This window comes from Parastagonospora nodorum (genome assembly GCF_000146915.1).
Source record: "Parastagonospora nodorum SN15 chromosome Unknown scaffold_35, whole genome shotgun sequence".
Taxonomy (NCBI): Eukaryota; Fungi; Ascomycota; class Dothideomycetes; order Pleosporales; family Phaeosphaeriaceae; genus Parastagonospora; species Parastagonospora nodorum.
The window spans coordinates 312,011-329,542 of NW_001884583.1; the positions used below are offsets into that span (position 1 = coordinate 312,011).

At 51.0% G+C, this 17,532-nt stretch overlaps 9 protein-coding genes across 9 annotated transcripts; 5 read left to right on the plus strand and 4 right to left on the minus strand.

Moving 5' to 3' along the window:
• Positions 1 to 191: 191 nt before the first annotated feature.
• Positions 192 to 1,920, minus strand: SNOG_15097 (hypothetical protein; the record flags this gene model as incomplete). The annotated part of the gene is made up of 3 exons (XM_001805209.1): positions 192 to 636; positions 685 to 697; positions 747 to 1,920. The coding sequence occupies 3 exons, from the start codon at positions 1,918 to 1,920 to the stop codon at positions 192 to 194; spliced, it is 1,632 nt and encodes a 543-aa protein (XP_001805261.1).
• Positions 1,921 to 2,421: 501 nt separating this feature from the next.
• SNOG_15098 (hypothetical protein) lies at positions 2,422 to 3,129 on the plus strand (the record flags this gene model as incomplete). The annotated part of the gene is made up of 1 exon (XM_001805210.1): positions 2,422 to 3,129. One exon carries the CDS (start codon positions 2,422 to 2,424, stop codon positions 3,127 to 3,129), a length of 708 nt encoding a protein of 235 aa, XP_001805262.1.
• A 534-nt stretch (positions 3,130 to 3,663) lies between these two features.
• SNOG_15099 (hypothetical protein) lies at positions 3,664 to 4,638 on the plus strand (the record flags this gene model as incomplete). Its single annotated transcript, XM_001805211.1, has 2 exons — positions 3,664 to 4,157; positions 4,227 to 4,638. The coding sequence occupies 2 exons, from the start codon at positions 3,664 to 3,666 to the stop codon at positions 4,636 to 4,638; spliced, it is 906 nt and encodes a 301-aa protein (XP_001805263.1).
• Positions 4,639 to 4,932: 294 nt separating this feature from the next.
• SNOG_15100 (hypothetical protein) lies at positions 4,933 to 6,338 on the minus strand (the record flags this gene model as incomplete). The annotated part of the gene is made up of 2 exons (XM_001805212.1): positions 4,933 to 5,917; positions 5,968 to 6,338. 2 exons carry the CDS (start codon positions 6,336 to 6,338, stop codon positions 4,933 to 4,935), a joined length of 1,356 nt encoding a protein of 451 aa, XP_001805264.1.
• Positions 6,339 to 8,156: 1,818 nt separating this feature from the next.
• On the plus strand, positions 8,157 to 8,734 carry SNOG_15101 (hypothetical protein; the record flags this gene model as incomplete). Its single annotated transcript, XM_001805213.1, has 3 exons — positions 8,157 to 8,204; positions 8,230 to 8,285; positions 8,596 to 8,734. The coding sequence occupies 3 exons, from the start codon at positions 8,157 to 8,159 to the stop codon at positions 8,732 to 8,734; spliced, it is 243 nt and encodes an 80-aa protein (XP_001805265.1).
• Positions 8,735 to 10,115: 1,381 nt separating this feature from the next.
• SNOG_15102 (hypothetical protein) lies at positions 10,116 to 12,343 on the minus strand (the record flags this gene model as incomplete). The annotated part of the gene is made up of 2 exons (XM_001805214.1): positions 10,116 to 12,147; positions 12,309 to 12,343. The coding sequence occupies 2 exons, from the start codon at positions 12,341 to 12,343 to the stop codon at positions 10,116 to 10,118; spliced, it is 2,067 nt and encodes a 688-aa protein (XP_001805266.1).
• Positions 12,344 to 12,770: 427 nt separating this feature from the next.
• SNOG_15103 (hypothetical protein) lies at positions 12,771 to 14,410 on the plus strand (the record flags this gene model as incomplete). Its single annotated transcript, XM_001805215.1, has 2 exons — positions 12,771 to 14,307; positions 14,382 to 14,410. The coding sequence occupies 2 exons, from the start codon at positions 12,771 to 12,773 to the stop codon at positions 14,408 to 14,410; spliced, it is 1,566 nt and encodes a 521-aa protein (XP_001805267.1).
• A 112-nt stretch (positions 14,411 to 14,522) lies between these two features.
• Positions 14,523 to 16,076, minus strand: SNOG_15104 (hypothetical protein; the record flags this gene model as incomplete). The annotated part of the gene is made up of 2 exons (XM_001805216.1): positions 14,523 to 15,633; positions 15,754 to 16,076. 2 exons carry the CDS (start codon positions 16,074 to 16,076, stop codon positions 14,523 to 14,525), a joined length of 1,434 nt encoding a protein of 477 aa, XP_001805268.1.
• A 705-nt stretch (positions 16,077 to 16,781) lies between these two features.
• SNOG_15105 (hypothetical protein) lies at positions 16,782 to 17,172 on the plus strand (the record flags this gene model as incomplete). The annotated part of the gene is made up of 2 exons (XM_001805217.1): positions 16,782 to 16,931; positions 17,038 to 17,172. The coding sequence occupies 2 exons, from the start codon at positions 16,782 to 16,784 to the stop codon at positions 17,170 to 17,172; spliced, it is 285 nt and encodes a 94-aa protein (XP_001805269.1).
• Positions 17,173 to 17,532: the final 360 nt, after the last annotated feature.

Sequence of the window (17,532 nt, forward strand, 5' to 3'; positions counted from 1 at the left end):
CAGAACGGGTTCCTGTCGCTACCATAGTTGAATTGAGTGACAGGAAAGCCTGTTGCAATAAATACACCCACATTCGCTCAAATACCTGCTATTGCTCTATTCGTCCAAAGTGAATCGACCTGCTCCATAGCTTTCACCTGAAACCCTAGCATTGTGACCATAGCTACCAAGACCAAGTGCACAGGGTAGTCTCAGTTACCGCCATCTTCGATCAGATTGGCAGCGAGGTCAGCGTTTCCACTGTAATCGATGGCCACATCTACGATGCTCACACCTTCGTACGCCAAGGCCTCTTTGAGCACGCTTTCAACATCAGCTGAGTCACTGATTCTGTACCCTTTCGCGCCGAATGCTTCTGCAAATTTAACAAAATCGACGCCGCCAAGCTGTACACCAGAGGAGCGACCATACTTCATGACCTCCTGGAATTCGACCATGTTGTACGCCGAATCGTTCCAGATGAAGTGAGTGATGTTGCATTTTTGCTGGACGGCAGTGGACAGCTCCTGTGACGAAAACATGAACCCACCGTCGCCGGAGATGGAGATGACTTTCTCAGAGCACGGTTTAGACTGGGTGAGAGAAGCTGCTATCGCCCACGGAAGCGCCACGCCAAGCGTTTGCTGTCCATCGGAACTAATGTATGAGTTAGGCGGTGGAAGTATGACATGTTTGTGGACTTACCTACCAAAGCAGTCTGCGGGGTTCGTAGGCAAAGAAGAATCGCATGAAATAGATGTACACACTTCCTACGTCGACGCATACGGTCGTGTCTTTGGACACCGCACTTTGTAGTCTTGTGATAAAATGTAACGGGTGCACAAGGCCTGATGAGCGACGGACCTCCGGTCGATCTTGCCACTCAGTATATTCTTCGATTAGCCCCTTGCACATTTCTGATATGGTTGTCTCCGATATTCTTGACAAATGGTTCGTGATATACTTCACATTTTCGACGACTGATCCGACGAGCTCAGATACCGGGCGGTAAGACGTTCCATAATCAGATGCCATGAAGTCGATGTGTACAATCTTCGTGGTGCCCTCCGGATTCCAAGCATTGGCATCGTACTCAACCGGATCGTATCCAACAGCAAGTACAAGGTCCGACTTGGTGAGGAGCTTGTCGCCTACTTGGTTTCGAAACAAGCCCACTCTTCCGTAGAACAAATGGACTAATTCCTTCGGCACGGCACCGGCTGCCTGGAATGTCTCCACGGTTGGTATCGGGAACTTCGATAGAAGTTGGCGCACCGCGCCAACGACCTTCGGACTGCTTGCCCTCATCCCCAAGAAGAGTACCGGCAACTTCGCGCTCTCAATCATCTTGATCACCTCGTCAAGTCTATCCGGAGGTGCTGGTCCATAAAGCGGTGGTACAAAGGCACGACTATCGAATGGAAGGACACCCGACTTGCCCTTTGCGACATCTTGTGGTACCGAGATGACGTTGGCACCTTTTGGAGAGGTGCTTGCATTGCGAAAAGCATTCAGGATAACTTCGGCAGCCTGGTCCTCGACATCGATGGGGAAAGCCGCTTTCGCAGTCGGGCCGAGAATGTCTAGCGCCTTCATGCTTTGATGCGTTTTCTTGAGGTTCATCTGCCGTGGTACAGATCCCACAATCGCGATGACAGGATCGTTTTCCGTCGTAGCAGTCACCAATCCAGTAGCGAGGTTGGAAGCTCCAGGTCCCGAGGTTGCGATGCAAACGCCTGGTATGCCCGTGATACGACCGACAGCCGCTGCCATGAAGGCCGCATTTTGTTCGTGTCTGGCGACGATGACTTTTATTTCGGGGTGATCCAGCAGGGTGTCGAATATGGCATCGATTTTGGCTCCTGGCACGCCAAATACGACGCGGACGCCAGCATTGTACAGGCTGTTTACGATAATTTCGGCAACCGAGTTTCCAGTCATATTGAAAGTTGATGCAGGAGTGGAAATAAAGCAGAAGTAGGAAATCGCAGCTCAAGCTTTTCGTGGGAGGGCCTAGCGAAGCTTGATCACCGTCAGTTCCAGGTGAAGTGCCTGCTGATGAACGAAAGTCTGGTTTTACAGCCTTTGCGTCACAAAACTGCTATGAATATTTGCTGTTCTCCGTGCTTAGGAATCGTTTGGAGGATACTTGTGTAGATTGTTGTGCCTCAGCATGCTGTAAGCATGAGGATGCGCCCCAAATAATTTCTTGCCGATCTGTTCCGCAGCCATGACATCACGAAGGCTAGCTGCTTCCTCAACATCTACATGTGCCAGACCAGATGTCTTGACTAAAAACAAAGCCACAACCTAAATCCGATATTGTCCGAGTAAACATCGAAAACAATTGTTGGCATTACTCCCAAGCGTTTACATCGGCCTCAAGCAAACACCAACATTCGTCATCATTACAACACCGATATCTTCAACGCAATCTCCAGAATGGCTATCAACGAAATATATCAGTATTCGCTGGTGAATGCGCTAATGTCCGGCGTCTCCGATAGCGGTATAACGGTGTCTACACTTCTTACCAAAGGCAACCAAGGGCTCGGCACATTCGTTCTCATGGATGGCGAGCTGTTACTCCTCGATGGCACAGTTTACCAGCTTCAATCAGAAGGAAGAATACGCGTGGCGGACCCAGATGATCAGATCCCTTACGCCGCGGCCATCCGATTCGAGCCACAGCGGACCGTGAGCGTGGTAATGGAGAGCAAGAATGCACTAGACCGCGTGCTGGAAGGGAGAAACGACCATGCTGGGAATTTGTTCATGGCGTACAGATTGGAGGGTCGCTTTTCGCGTATTAAATGTCGCACGGTAAAGGGACAAGAATACGCTGGACAGCCGCTGTCCGAGCTGGGTAAAAGCCAATTCGTTGCCGAATACAACGACATCGAAGGCACAATTATTGGATTCAGGTCTCCCAGTGCATGGCAGGGTTTCTCTGTCGCAGGAAATCACATGCATTTCATCGACAAGGACCGGAAGGTGGGCGGACATGTACTAGAGATGGAGAGTAAAGAGAAAGTGAACGTCGGGATTGCGACGGTCAAGGACGTGCACATTGAGCTGCCTACGAGCGAGAAGTTCAATGATGCGAAAATGGCGACGGACGATGCGGGCTTGAAACAAGTAGAAGGCTGAGAAGTAAATCTGAGAAGGCGGTTTGTTGTCAGCCTTGTACATGAATGCTGGTTAGGGTCATCTTCGGGGTTAATGGCGTGGAAAAAATGGACATGAAAATGCAACGGCGCAAGGGGGAAGCGTTAGGATTCGTTGGCGCCCTCATTGACGGGCGGATCGAGTAGGCACCAGCATCTAGCACACAACGCTTTGCGCCACCCATACGTGTAGACATAATTTACAACCATTGTTCGATACTGCGTGCGATACCGTTGAAGGATGTATTAGCCTATAATGGACTAATCTGGCGAGGTAACAGAACCAAGTCTAAGTTCGTGAGGCGTTTTGTGCCACAAGCGAGATAGGCCTGCCTTCACCTCAGATAGCAAAGTGAGAGAAGCCAAAATTAACGTTGACCCTTACCCTTACCTGCAGAGCTATCCTGCAGCGCTAGTGCGGGCCAAAGCTAATCCTCTGTTTGCTCCTGGATACAATGCCTAGCGTCCACGCAGCTCCATTGCTCTTCCACTAACTTTCCAACTTCTTTGGTTGCAGATGTCTGGCCTCATTCGACTCCAGAATGGACCTTCCCAATGGCCCGACATCAAAGATGCTGCACACATCCTCTGGCGAGCATCAATTCATCCGGAAATCAGCCCTCTCCGCGACACATTAGCTGGAGACTTCTCCTACCCTTCACTCTTTGCCAAAGACCTCCACACGGGGATCAACTCAAGCCGGAGAGCGATTATCGTGCGTTATCATGACAACATTACCATTGCATTCGAGGGAACTGGTAGCGACGCCCTGGTCATGAATCTGTGGACGAATCTATGGGCAGATGCCAAGGGTCCGAATATTTGGGACATACCGTTCCCGGTGTATACGGATGGCAATCGAGTCCATAGCTTTTATCGCGACATGTGGCATGGCATGCGAGCTTCAACACTCGACGCACTTTCGGAAGCTGTCAAATGTATCGTTGCGAAGGGTAATGCGCCAAAGTCGATCGTCGTTGCTGGGTTTTCAATGGGTGGCGGCGTCAGCACGTAAGTGATCCATTCCAGCTCAACTATGTGCATTCTATGGTTTGGAGTCGAACTGACAAATCTGCACAGCATGGCGTTCATGGACATCGTACATCATGTCCGCACCACATGGGGCTCTGAATCGCCTGCTCCATGCGACTGGGCCAAGGACGAGGGTTTTGCGTCCTTAATACAGCATCTGACCTTCGCCGCAGTCGCAGCTGGCGATCAGGGTTTCCATACCGTTTTGAACAACGTATACGAACATTATTCGATTCGGGCGTGGGACTTCATGCATCACAACGATATCACACGTCATGCCCACCATCCTGCATTTCGATCATTCAGAGGTTATCGCTACATATTGCCCGATGCTATTGTACGGCATTTTGGAGCTGAGTTCGGTCCTGTGGGTCATTGGATATTGGGGTATTTGAAGGCGGCGCAGTGGATGACAGAGCATGGAACGGATCAGGTCAAGTCGGAATATGTGTATCGATAAGACTGAACCATTGTCCTTACTTTTGGACGAGTCCTGTACATGATTCGGCATGGTCGTATGGGAAAGAGGCGAATATAGTCATAAACAGCGGACGGTGACATCTCGCACCGAGGCTTGAATCATCACATGAGTTCATTGGGTCATAAAAGTACATGAGGTGCCGACATGAATATATAAAAGCGATTGTGTCTGTCCGCGACCTCAAAAAAGGTGCCAGTACGCATGAAGCTTCTTACTTTCGTCTTGTCCATACGCTTCGCGAATGCTCCACCGGCACCCTATTTTTTTGATCGCCTAATCCAACAGCTTCTGCGCCCAGGCGGCACTCTCATACCACGCCCTGATCTTCTTTCCGAACACGTACAGGGGCAGTGCCATGACAGTAACGATTGCGGCCGCACCCGCCATCAAGCCGAATACATACATGGGTCCCTGGGTCTCGAGCAAGCCAATCAGTGGGTTGAGCACGACGGTAACGGCGCCTGCGGAGATCATATTGATGGAGGAGAAAGCCTGGGCAGAGTGGTCGGGGTGACAGTCAATAACATAAGCGATAGCGATTTGAACAACAGCAACACTGCCGACATTGGTGACGGTCATCCAAACGAGGACCCACACAAGGGGAAGACTGTTCTCGAATGCTTCGCCGAGTCCGATGAGTCCGGCCATGGTGATTGGAATCGTGATGATGAGCAAGAGAAGACGGAACTCGGGCTCAGCCATGCCTTTGGTCGTTCCGTTGTGGCGCGCCATCAGGTTGACCGAGGCGTCGGACAGCCAGCCGAAAAAGGGGCCAGAGAAAAGACCCACTACGAATAGCGGCAAGTTGGTCAGTCCGATTTGACTTGGGGTCAGGTCGTACGGAGGTGAAGACAGCAGGATCGACATGAAGGTCGAGATACCGGCCAGGAAGAGGAAGACTGTGGCGTTGAGGAAGCAGCTGTAGAAGACAATGGGGGAGGAGAGAAGTCCAAAAGGCTTAATGATGCCCTTGAAGAATGACTTGTTTGAAAGCCGACCACGGGTGACGGCTAGCTTCTGGCCGTATGTCATTTTGGCGGGGAGGATGGAGGCTTTGAGGTCCTCCTCGTCATATTCGTCGCTCAATTTGTTGGCTTGGACATGGATCGTCGTGACATCTTCAGTTTTGCGGTCGAAGTAGGCGGTTTCGAAGATTGAGAGGTAGAAGACGGGGATCAGGGCCACGAAGATTAGAGCGGTGATGAGGAAGTTCGCCATTACACCGAATTTGTCGGTGATGAAACCAGCAAAGATTTGACTAGAGATACGTCAGAATATGTCATGATATTGAACGTTGCCACAACTCACCCAACCTGTGCGCCAGAGTTCAACATTAAGTTCCAGACAGCGATCGACTTGCCGCGCTGGTGCACAAAGAAGATGTCGCTAATGGTTGCGGTGAGAAGCGTGAACAATGGCGCCGAAAACATACCACCAGCCGTACGAGCAATCGCAAGCATGGGGAACGTCGTAGAAAAGAAGCCAGCAAATTGGAATAATGCCATCATGACGACAGCCAAGATGTAGAATGGTCTCCTACCCCAAACGTCCGTAGCAGCGACCGCGATGAAAGCTGCGGCCGAGGTCCAGAAGGTTGGTGCCGTTAGGATCCAGGTGCTGATATCGCCCTCATTGCTATTAAACTTCTCGGTGAGCGGCTCGAGGCCGGGTGTCAACATTACAGTAGTTCTAGAACAGATCAGCTGGCTGAAATACACAGAGTCCCGCGTCCATGAACCTACGCGTTGGTGACCGCAGAGCCAAAGGCTAGGAGGAATAAATGCACCCATTTCGATGTAAGCGACCTGATAATCAGTCAGTGGTCGTAAAGACGATCTCCGAGGCGACAAAACCCACCAGTTGAGAGGGTCGTTTGGATCGTCACTAGGCTGCGGTGAGAGGACAACGCCTCCCTGCCTCTTCGAAGTGTCTAGTTCCTGTGCATTGTCGCCGTTCGTGTTCGTCTCCTTGACACCTAGCCGGACGGTGCCCCGAGGAAAGGCCGAACGCCTGCTCTCCAATACGCCCCAACCCATCGTGAAGAGTTGAATGGACTAGTGAAAGGATGTCCTAAGAACGGCCCGCGTCTTAGATCAACAGTCCGTCGATTGCGAAAGATGCGAAAAGTGAATGAAATACCGTCCAGCAGTTGCGCCTAAACCAGCAGGCTATGAAACGAAGATAAGGAGAAAGATAAGGGAGTGGAAGAAAAGATCCGAGATCCAGCCTGCTGTCCTAAAATGTATGTCTTCGGCCTCAGTGATATACGGCTTGCTTTCCCGCGTAAGCTGTGCAGTCTATACTGCCCAGCCACAGGGTTTGGACTGTGTACAAACACGTTACGCGTCTGGTGTGCTGAAAAGGGCATAATTCGGTCATTCATGGCTTTGCTACATGTCGCAAGAAGGTATCAAAAACATCGAGAAGCGATGCGCGCAACCCTGGACAAGATCTGCCTGAAAGGGGGTCGCTAAGTGGTGCGTGGGCCCTGCACTCTGGGGCTCGCGGAAGGTTTGACGGCTGCAGTTCGCTTCAACTCTGTGCACGTGGTGGGATACTGTTCTGCAGCACGGAAACACCCGCTGTACTCGTCTTCTTCAGGACGAAACTTCAAACAGGAAATCTGCACGGCAGTGAGCATGTTCCAGGGTCTTCAACGCAGATATCGTGGTGGTTGAGTTGCGTGCGATGGCCAAGTGTTTCGAGACGTGGGGGAACGCCCTTATTTCTGTCGCACTAGCCGCCTTTGATCGACATCAGCCACGGTCCGAAAGGCCGGGTGTGCCTGAGGTCCTCTGAATGTCCGAAAGTGCGGACGACTCACGCCACGATTACCACACAAAAAGTCCCGTGCGGATCCACCCGCAAACACTCAAGACAAAGCGCCAACTCCAGACTCGGGTGCGGCACTGAGGATGATCAACGGGCGGGACTGGTAAAATCGCCGATAGGAACGATCTCCTTGACTAGACTTGACTAGATCACCTTTTGTTGATTAGCGAGCAGTCTGACAGCTTGTAGCATGGGTCGTGTCAGTCTGCTATCAAGAGTAGCGTGTTGGTTTAGGACGAGAATGGACGCCAAGTAGTGGTCACAGCCGGTGAGGCAGCAAGGAGATGGTTGTGAGGCATGCAGGAGGCCAAAGCATATCATGGATGACGAATCTGCGGAGTGACGGCACCCAGGAACAGCGTCTCGAGCACGCCGACCATACGGACATTGAACTTGCCTACCTGCGTTCTTTCATTCTGACACCTACACCAGCGCCTTGCTATCACGAAGATCTCGTCGCTCTTTAGTCTTACAGTCTCTCGTTGATGCTGTTCCATGAGATGCGGGATGTAAGTGACGCCGCAAAACTCGGCGGTGTTACTCCCATACTTCGACCTATTTGGTCTCTCTTTCTCCTCGGGCCGTCGAAGAATGTATAGGCATTGCCTGCCATAAAACGTGCAAATATTGTCACCTGGCTTCCAGCCTGGACTGGCTATACTAAAATGAACACCTTCTGTCGCAAACAAGCAGAGTCCTACCACAGCGTTAAGGTACGGAATGCATCCACTGACCCAGGTGCGCGAATGGTCACTCAAGCCGTCAAATGCCGAGTTCTTCCTTTGGAAAGAATTGTGTGTGTTTGTCGAGATTCTTTCATCGTTCTCGCAAAGATGCGGTCATCTACAAAAACATTCTTCAGATATTCTATCGGTATGTCCGTGGTTGCTGATTTGTCTCCGTCTTCAAATGATCGCGTCAGGGCTAAGGCTCTGTCGTAGAATGTCATCACAGCTGCAAGTATAGGTTTGACCATTTCCAATTCCCCCTAAAGGTATCTTGATGGAAACCCTTCACGCCAGTGCAAGAGCTGGTGGTACTCGACGACTTCGGAGATCCTGTCGGCAATGAAACCTAGCACTTGCAAAAAAGATTTTCCTTCAGAACATTGAGCAAAGAACAGATTGTGGTTCTTGATCGCGTCCGCCCTTTCACGGCTGTCTTGGACATCAGTCTCGCCGCCAAGAAAAGCGGACACTGCAAAGTCACGGTAGCTGGTCTTTCTGTTCCATTGGTGCTCTAGAAGTCGTGAAGCTGCGACGATCCTGAGGAGGTTCGGATACCAAGAGGGAAGCTCTGTGCCGCTCTGCTCTAGAGGTCGTGGATAGCTAAGCAAAGTTACATTCTGTCCAATTTCAACGACAAATCGTGCAAATCGTGTGTGTTTCCTCCAGTAATCTTTTCGACAGAGCTCACTGTAGTCGATCATGGGGGCGAATCACTTCTGCAAACTTTCGTGTAACATTGCAGTAGTGGCCCAGACTCTGTCTTGGATTCTTTCGCTTATCTCTACTGGAGGCAGATAAGAACAGCATGCCAGAACTGAACTTCCTCAAATAATCTGCGCTCAATTGTCTCGCGACGGACTTGTTACATCAGCTGGCATTCGTCGAACGCAAGGGCTGATAGGTGCGCGCTCTGCACAAGTGCTGAAAGGGCCAATCTGTCGAACGTCAAGTAGCCCGGCGATGTTTAGTAACCATTCACGACAAACGTAAGGAAATCATTGAAATCACTAAAATCTATCGCAAGGGCGCCAACAACAAGATTAATGTGCGGTGTCAAAACACCCTCTTGAAGGGTCCACAGTCTTCTGAACCCGTCGTGATTAAGCAGCCAGTAAAGCTCAGCCCAAAAGCTGTGACTATCTGGAGGCCATTCTTCTCCTCTCCAGAGTAGAACAATTACATGGTCAGTATTCAGCCTCCAGTTGCTGGTTAATTCGCATACGTAGGGTGAAGTATGCAAGAATTCTTGCACTCGAGGCTGAGTGAGAAAGCTCCCAACCACACCAGGACAAATGCGGATTGTGCGTGAACATGTCGCATGAGTGGTGTCTGCATTGCCTTCTCATCATCATCCTTCTGGTTGATGCAGATCGTGTCAATCCATAGCAGCGTACTCCGGACCTACAGCTGCTCCAGCATTTTGAAACCACTGTAGTGACCGGTATCGAGCCTTCCTTGCAAGACACGTTGATCAAAGCCGTGGATTTCCCCCATACTTGCGAGACTACGCTAAATTCCGGCTTGTCTTCGAGCTTATGCCGACGCATTACAATTTGCAACGAATTCGTAGCCAAGAACCAGGGGTAGACATGGCGCAGGGAAGGCTCTCCAGTCTCTTCGATTGAGATCAGGCGAGACTCTCCTGGTCCAGCGGAAGGTCATAGTAAGGCCAATGCCGACGTCACAGAATTGACATGGTATCGCGCAATAGTATAGCGCTGCTTCGAGCGAAGAGTATATTAAGCGAAAAGTAAGGATGCGTCGAGTGACAGGCAGAAGAATGTACCGCTCGCGCTAGCGCTGGGACGCTAAGCCATTTCGGTGAAACCGTCTGGACGAATGGCTCACTTGCAAGTGATGTAAAGTCAAACAAGACTCATAAAGATTAAAAAAAATCTAAACAAAGAGAATCTCACCCGTAGACCTACTATTCATACCGCGCGCCAACACAATAACCATAGCCTTCTCTGGGTCCGGCACTCCCTTCTCCTCTGCCCTTCCCATCCACGGACTAAGCTCACCTGACTCCACTTCCCACTTTCCTCTCTCGATAACAACACCCTCAATTTCGTCCCCGTCGACAAAGACTTGCAAAGACTCCACGCCCTCATCATACGTGCCCGAAACCTTCACCTTCCCTCCCTGCTTGACCGCGCTCGCCGTCAAACCCGGCGCTTTAGAGCCAATCTCCTTCTTCCTACCCCCAATCTCGATCCGATCGCTCTTCAACTCCGGCGTTCTCTTCGGCGCTTGTCGCAACTTACTCCCCTTCTCAAACGCGTATGCATATTGCAAAAGCTCACTATCTGCATACGCGCGTCCCGCGAACGTCAGGTTCACTGGCATGTCAATATCCTTCATGACGCCCATAGGCACACTTATCGTCGGGATACCCAACTGGCGAATCGCACAATTGCCGTTCGAATACAAGACGCCGTTGCGCCATGCGTCTGCTGCAGAATGCTCGTTGATGTCGGCGTCGGCGCGTCCTACATCGCCGTTACACGGCCAGACAACGGCGTCGAGACCGAGCTCGACGAGCCAGTCTTCAAACGTAGCTTTGCGCATCGCTTCAAGGTTGCGCAGTGCGGGACCGAGATTGGGAATCGAGTATGTATCTGGTCGGCCAGGTGTGATATGTGCGACGACATCAGTGTGGCGGACGAGCGGGTCGTTGGAGTCGTATTTATCTGGTACGCTACCCTGCGGGCGCGGGAAGATGCTTGCGGAGTCGATTTGAGAGAGGCTGGTGGCGAGGTTGGAGTCGGCATTGGCGGCGAGGAAGTCGTCCCATGCGTAGGCCATCAGCCGGCACATGTCGATTTCGTTGTGGTGAGGTGGCGCGGTGGATTCTTCAACGAGGCCGTCGTTGCGGGATGAATCGGGGGCTTCGAATTTGGTGACGACGGGGAAGTCAACTTCGATGACAGTTGCGCCCGCGCTTTCGAGGACCTTACGCGCGTTCTGCCAGAGGACGATAACTGATTGGCGAGTGTGGACTTTGCGTGCGGTCGGATCGGAGTCAGTGCCTCCAATATACATCTTGGGCACACCGATCTTCTTGCCCAACAGAGACTTTGCTTCGGAGAGTGAGTGGTAGGATTTTGGTCGTATTGTGTCGACCTCAGGGAGCTTGACGAAGGGCTGCGCCCTCCAGAAGTCGCAAGCCGTCTCATCATCCTTCGCGACGATCACGTCAAGCAACGCGAACATGTCATCCACAGTCCTCGTATGTGGAACAACGGTATCGCAAGTTGGGAAGAGCGGCCAATTGCCCCTGATGGAGATCAAACCTCGCGATGGAGTGTATGCCACAAGGCCATTATTTGATGCAGGCGATCGCCCAGATGAGATGGTCTCCTCACCCATGCCGAAGACCCCAAAACTAGACGCCGTAGCTGTGGCCGAGCCATTTGACGACCCAGAGGCGAAAGCAGCAGTGAGATATTCTGCGTTGTATGGTGACTCAGCTCGACCGTATACACCTCGCTGCATACCGCCAGCAGCCATAGGTGGCATGTTTGTTCGACCGAGGATGACCGCACCAGCTTCCCTGATCTTCCTGACAGTGAATGCATCTTCATTCGCAATAAGATTCTGGAAGGCTGGTGATCCAGAGGCGACAGTCATGCCTTCGATCTTGTAAGAATCTTTGATTGTGCATGGTATGCCATCTAAGGTGTTCACGGCCTTGCCCTTTGCTCGGCGATCGTCCGACGCCTGAGCAACATAGAATGCATGCTCGTTGACGACAGGCACTGCATTGAGATTGGTGGAGCGTCGGTCATACTTCGCAATTCGAACCAAGTGTTTTGCAGTCAGTTCAACACTGTTGGTCTGACCATGAGAAAGGGCTGCGGCAAGGTCTGCAATTGATGCTTCGACAATGGATATGCTCTTATAGTTGTTAGTGATGAGATCAACGACCCTAGGCTTCTATCCTGGGAAATGCAGGGCATGGCGTCGACTTACTTGAGATGAAGTTGCGGGAGTCATAATATTGTGATCGAAATTGAAGCTGGTGTGCAGCGATCATGTCTGCTCAACTTGGACGCAGCACATCAGTTATATGCTCGTCATCTTGCTGACCATCCAACCTGGAAATATGGAGATATATCCCGCATGATCAGCAATGAGCAGCTGCAGAGATCTGCGCAGTGACCGTTTTTCCATGTTGTTGTGATTGAGCAGCTGTTAAATTGTTGTAGTTCACGCACATGCAGGGATTGATGCTGCTATCTCCGCTCGTGGGGCATTGTTATCCACCAAATAACAGCTGTTAAATGCGCATCGCCCAATCAACACTTCCATCGCTACTATTATCAGAAACAAGTCTGGGGTAACGATGCAAGCGTATCATGGTCGTGTTCTTCCGGATTGCGTATCTGTCTCACTATCAGCCAAGCCACCCGACAGCGGTGGAATGTTTGGACCGAGAGCATGATAGTGGAGATATATCTCCGGAATTGAACGCCTGTGTGGAAATCATCTTTGCATTACTTCGACATCGCCCGCGGAATCACATCTTCATTTGTTATTTACAACTTCAATATGTCGCCCCGTGAAGTCGACAATGACCATGTTCCAGGCACGGTGTATCTTGTGGACGTCATCGGTCGCGCCACGTCCCATCTTCACGATGCTTCGCACAAGGATATCTTGCTCGTCCCAAGACCAAGTGCTGATCCAAACGACCCATTGAATTGGTCAAAACCTCGCAAACTCATGGCAGTGGGCATGGCATACCTTTACGTCTTCGGTACCGGGATCGCAACTTCTCTCCAGTACTCCGTGCTCGCCGACATCACAGCCGACACTGGTATTTCAACGGCCAATCTAGTCGAAGGTACTGGCGTCATGTTCCTTTTCTTCGGCTGGGCATGTCTCATCTGGCAGCCAATCGCCCTGACGTATGGTCGTCGCGGCGTATACCTCATCACGACACTTTTGACGATCCCGCTGATGGTTTGGACGGCGTACTCGACTTCATCACCCGAATGGTTCGCGCATCGTGTGTTGCTCGGCATTGTCGTTTCACCCATCGAATCTCTGTGTGAAGTCACAGTTCTCGATCTCTTCTTTGCCCACAACCGCGGCACATATATGGGACTATATGTCTTCATCCTGTTTGGGTCCAACTTCCTCGCCCCACTTGTTGCTGGGTGGTTTAATGATGCCTATGGATGGCGGTGGACGATGCATTTTGGAGCAATCGTTTGTGCTGCAGCTTTTGTTGTCATTTTCTTTTTCATGGAGGAGACTATGTACGTTCGCGACAACACATACGGGGGCGAAAGCGTCGCGGGACCAAGTAAAGAAGTGCCAGCCAAAGAAGACGACAACAACGAGAAAGGCACACGAAGCTCCGCGACGCCATCGCCGATTCCAACAGCGCATACTCCGCTCAAGCGTAACATCAATGAAGGCCGCCACAGATACACACTTTTCAAATCTATCCCAGGCCGCCCTTCGAACATTGATATGCTGCGGATGGCCTATCGTCCAGTAGTCATGATCTTCCGCTTCCCAACCGTGGCTTGGTCCGGCTTCCTCTATGGTATCAATTTGGCCTGGTACAATGTGCTCAATGGAACCGCCAGTCCTGTGTTGAGTGGTGCACCCTACAACTGGTCGGCTGCATTGGTCGGCTGTGTGTACACCGGACCGATCATCGGTGCTGCAATAGCATCGCTTTGGTCTGGTAACGCGGCAGACTGGATTGCGCTTCGACTGGCGCGGAGGAATAACGGTATACGTGAGCCAGAACATCGCCTTTGGGTTCTATTGATCTCCGGGATCATGTCTGCCGCTGGACTGATAACGTGGGGCGTCGGAGCTTATCATGACGCGCATTGGGTAGGTTTGGTATTTGGCCTCGGCATGCTCACATTTGGCTGCGTTACTGGCGGCTCAATTGCTGTGAGCTACAATGCCGACTGCTTCAAAGAGCTCGCAGGAGAGACGACAGTATCGGTCATGTTGATCCGCAACACGATTGGGTTCGGATTCAGCTATGCGATTACGCCATGGTGGAAAGACCAAGGCTTGCAGGGCTGTTTCATAACCGCCGGTATGGTTTCCTTGGCTTGTACGTTCACATTCATGATCATGATAGTTTGGGGTAAGCGCTTGAGACGGTGGTCAATTCCTGCTTACCGAAAGTACATGGCTACGACGGTGGTGTCACATGAGTGAATGGCGTGGTAGCTTTCAGTCGTGTCGCAGTCGATTCAGAACCCTTTCTCAGATCTTTCATTACGCGTTGAAAAGTAAAGTGGTCGCAGTATAGCTTGATGCTGCAATTCATGAACTAGTTTCAGCAAGTCTTTGCAATCTTTCACCAGCCTCAGCCGCGGAGGGTATGTCTAGCTCCAGATTCTTGACCAAGTCACCAAGGAAGGCAATCAATCGTTCTGCTTCTGCTCTTTGTTGGCCGTGCTCGTATCGTGAAGCATTGAAGAGCATATGTCCAACGCCGAGTAGTTGGTGCACGATTTGGCTTCCAGCAACCTTGAACATGATGAGCGGCGCACTCTCCATTTCTTCAATAAGTGCCTTTGTGATTTCCATGATCTCGCATGCCGGGGCTTGGCAGTATAGCAATGCCATAATGTTGACCAATGTCTCTGTGCAGGTGATCTGTACCGCCATGTATCTGCAGCGATTGCTCTGAAAGTTGTCGTCCGGATCTAGGAGTATGCGTGGCTTATTCGATTTCAAGCGAGCTAGTCCATCGAGCAGCGTGGCAGGAGACGGCCGTTCGCAGAATACAGCGAGGGCAGCCTTGCGGTTTTTGCATCCTCGTAGACTAAAGATGGCGTATTCGAGGAGGCGGAAAAGGTCGGTGATGTAGTCCCACCCCGCAGTCCATGCCTGCTTTTCCGGATCCATAGTCGGGAAGATCCGCGGATATAGGACCGATATCTGCGACTCAGGCATGCGTACGATATGACCAAGGACGCAAGCGGAGTGGACTTCGAGACGGTACATACACCAGAAAAGCCTCCTCCGGTCGTCGACTTCGGTGATAGACAAGTCTTTTGGCCAGCGACTTTCATCATGAAAGCCATGCTGTGCCACTAAAGCATGGTATAGCCCAAGGTAGCGATGGAGGTCATTGTGGTTACCGCGCTGCAAAGAATACACGGCCAAAAGACCAAAGGCTCGCAGGTAATCTAGGTCTTGGGACTGGGTCATGCGTGTCGGTATTTTGGATATCGCCTCGTTGAAATAGTGCTCGCAGGTCGGAATCGGAGCGCCCCGAAGCAGTTTGTCGTCGAAGACTGCGTTCAGCGAAGCTGTTTGAGAGCTTACTGCACAAAGTGCCATAAGTAACATGTAAGATGGGCTATCGGGGTCGGATGGCCCGTCCTCCCATCGTGTCAATAGATCGCTCTCTGGCAGGAAAGGAAAACTGCTAGCAGTAAGCATCGCATCCAATTAGTTGTGAAAGCGACCATACTAGCACTGGTACATCGTGTCGCAGTAAATCCGCACGAGCCGACGGATGTGTCTCAACGATGTGCAAGCTGACGCATCGTCCGATGAATTGGCATAATCGCTTTCCGCTTGGTCTTGAAATTGATGCATGTACCGACTGTCATGCAAGTGAACTTCTACTTGACGGACCATCGGCTTTCGGCCTCGCCGTCGCAGTGGACGATTGATAGTACATGCGACCCCATAGTCCATGCAGGTCAAGCAGTTTGAAATTCCTAAATCTTGTCTGCCATTGGCTGCACTTTGGCGACATTTGAGGCCTCTACCGTGGCAGAAGTCGCAGGCGAGCGATGCGCGCTGCCTCTTCCGGACACGTGGAGTGGGAACACCTGCTGAAGCGAGAGATTGCGAGGGCATGCTGCTGCCGACGAGGGGAAGCAAGAGTGGGGAATGCGCAAAGGAGTGATTGAGGACATTTTGATCAATTAATACCAGCTGATGATTGTGTTTATCAGTTTAGCAGCTGTTATCTTATCGGGGCGGAGAGGTTGGGATCGACAGCGGGGCTCGCTTCCGTGATCGGCAGGTACCGACCCAGATCGCGGGGTTAGCATCACCTTACGTAGTTTAAATTACGATTCCCGTCCTCATCCCTTGTTTGTCCGTATGTTGCGCACGAATGCCATACATAATTACATAACTCTCAAGAATCAGCATCAGAGTTAAGTATACCCTTGACCATTAGGACGACCGTTCGTTCCGCCTTCATACCATCTAAAAATCGAGTTCCCCAAAAGGAGCGTCAGTGTGAAGAAAATCATTTGTCTCAGAAAGCCTCTGCAACACGGTTCCACCATCACTGGTGTCTTTGAACTTGTCTTGGTTACAGTTCCAGAGTGATTCCCAAACCTGAATAATTCCGATCAACGTTATCTTATAAAGTGGTAATTACTCCTGCCCACTCCTCACCTATCCACAGACACCGCAATCTCCATCGCTTTGCCAGTAGCAAGGCCAAACTTCTCATCAACAGATATCACTACCACCATTTCATCAGTCAACATCGGCGCTGACGTCCTCCTATCTTGCTTTGATAACACCAGCGATAGAACCAACATCAACATGTCAGCACCATTCGCTGATCAGACTCCCGCCCGGGTTCCTGGCATACTGAACAACATCGCCTCAGAGCTACATCTCAATGGGCACCTAGTCTCCACTGGGTGGATTGATGAAGGAAGCCCAGGAAACAGCCTGTTCATCCACATATCAGTCCCATGCCTTCAGAAAGACCACCACTGTCGGGTCGTCTCATACAATGCAGGTGTTCAAATCATTAGTGAAGTCTCTTGTTGTTCCTCGACACCACTCACGGCAGTATTGGTGGTCGATGGACTTCGATCACGTAGGGCAGGTGTGGGTCTGGTTACACCAGCAGTTTCGGCATGGTGATGGCCTGGACGTAGACTTTGGCAACACGATGACGAACTTGGAATCGGGGCAGAAGAAGTAAATGGGGCTTGTCCATTATCTCTGCAGCGACTGATTAGAGTTACTTTTGGGTAAAGGCAATGCAATGTAAGGGAAGGGGAGTTTGTAGCGCGTGGAGGAACAATTACACTAGATCTTACGGACTTGCTCATGCGTTTTCTTATGTTTGCTGCGAGATTCGAAGATACGACGATTATAGACTGTATATGTGTTATGTTATCCTTGAACTGCATTCGAGCGGCTGCATAGAGTGATAGAATACATCTTTGAACAAGGAAAACGATGTGATTGCGCTTATCTAATGTTATTCGATTACAAGCCACTGCAAGCAAACAAATCAGATGCACTTAAACACAGGCTATAACCGGCCCTCCACAAAGTG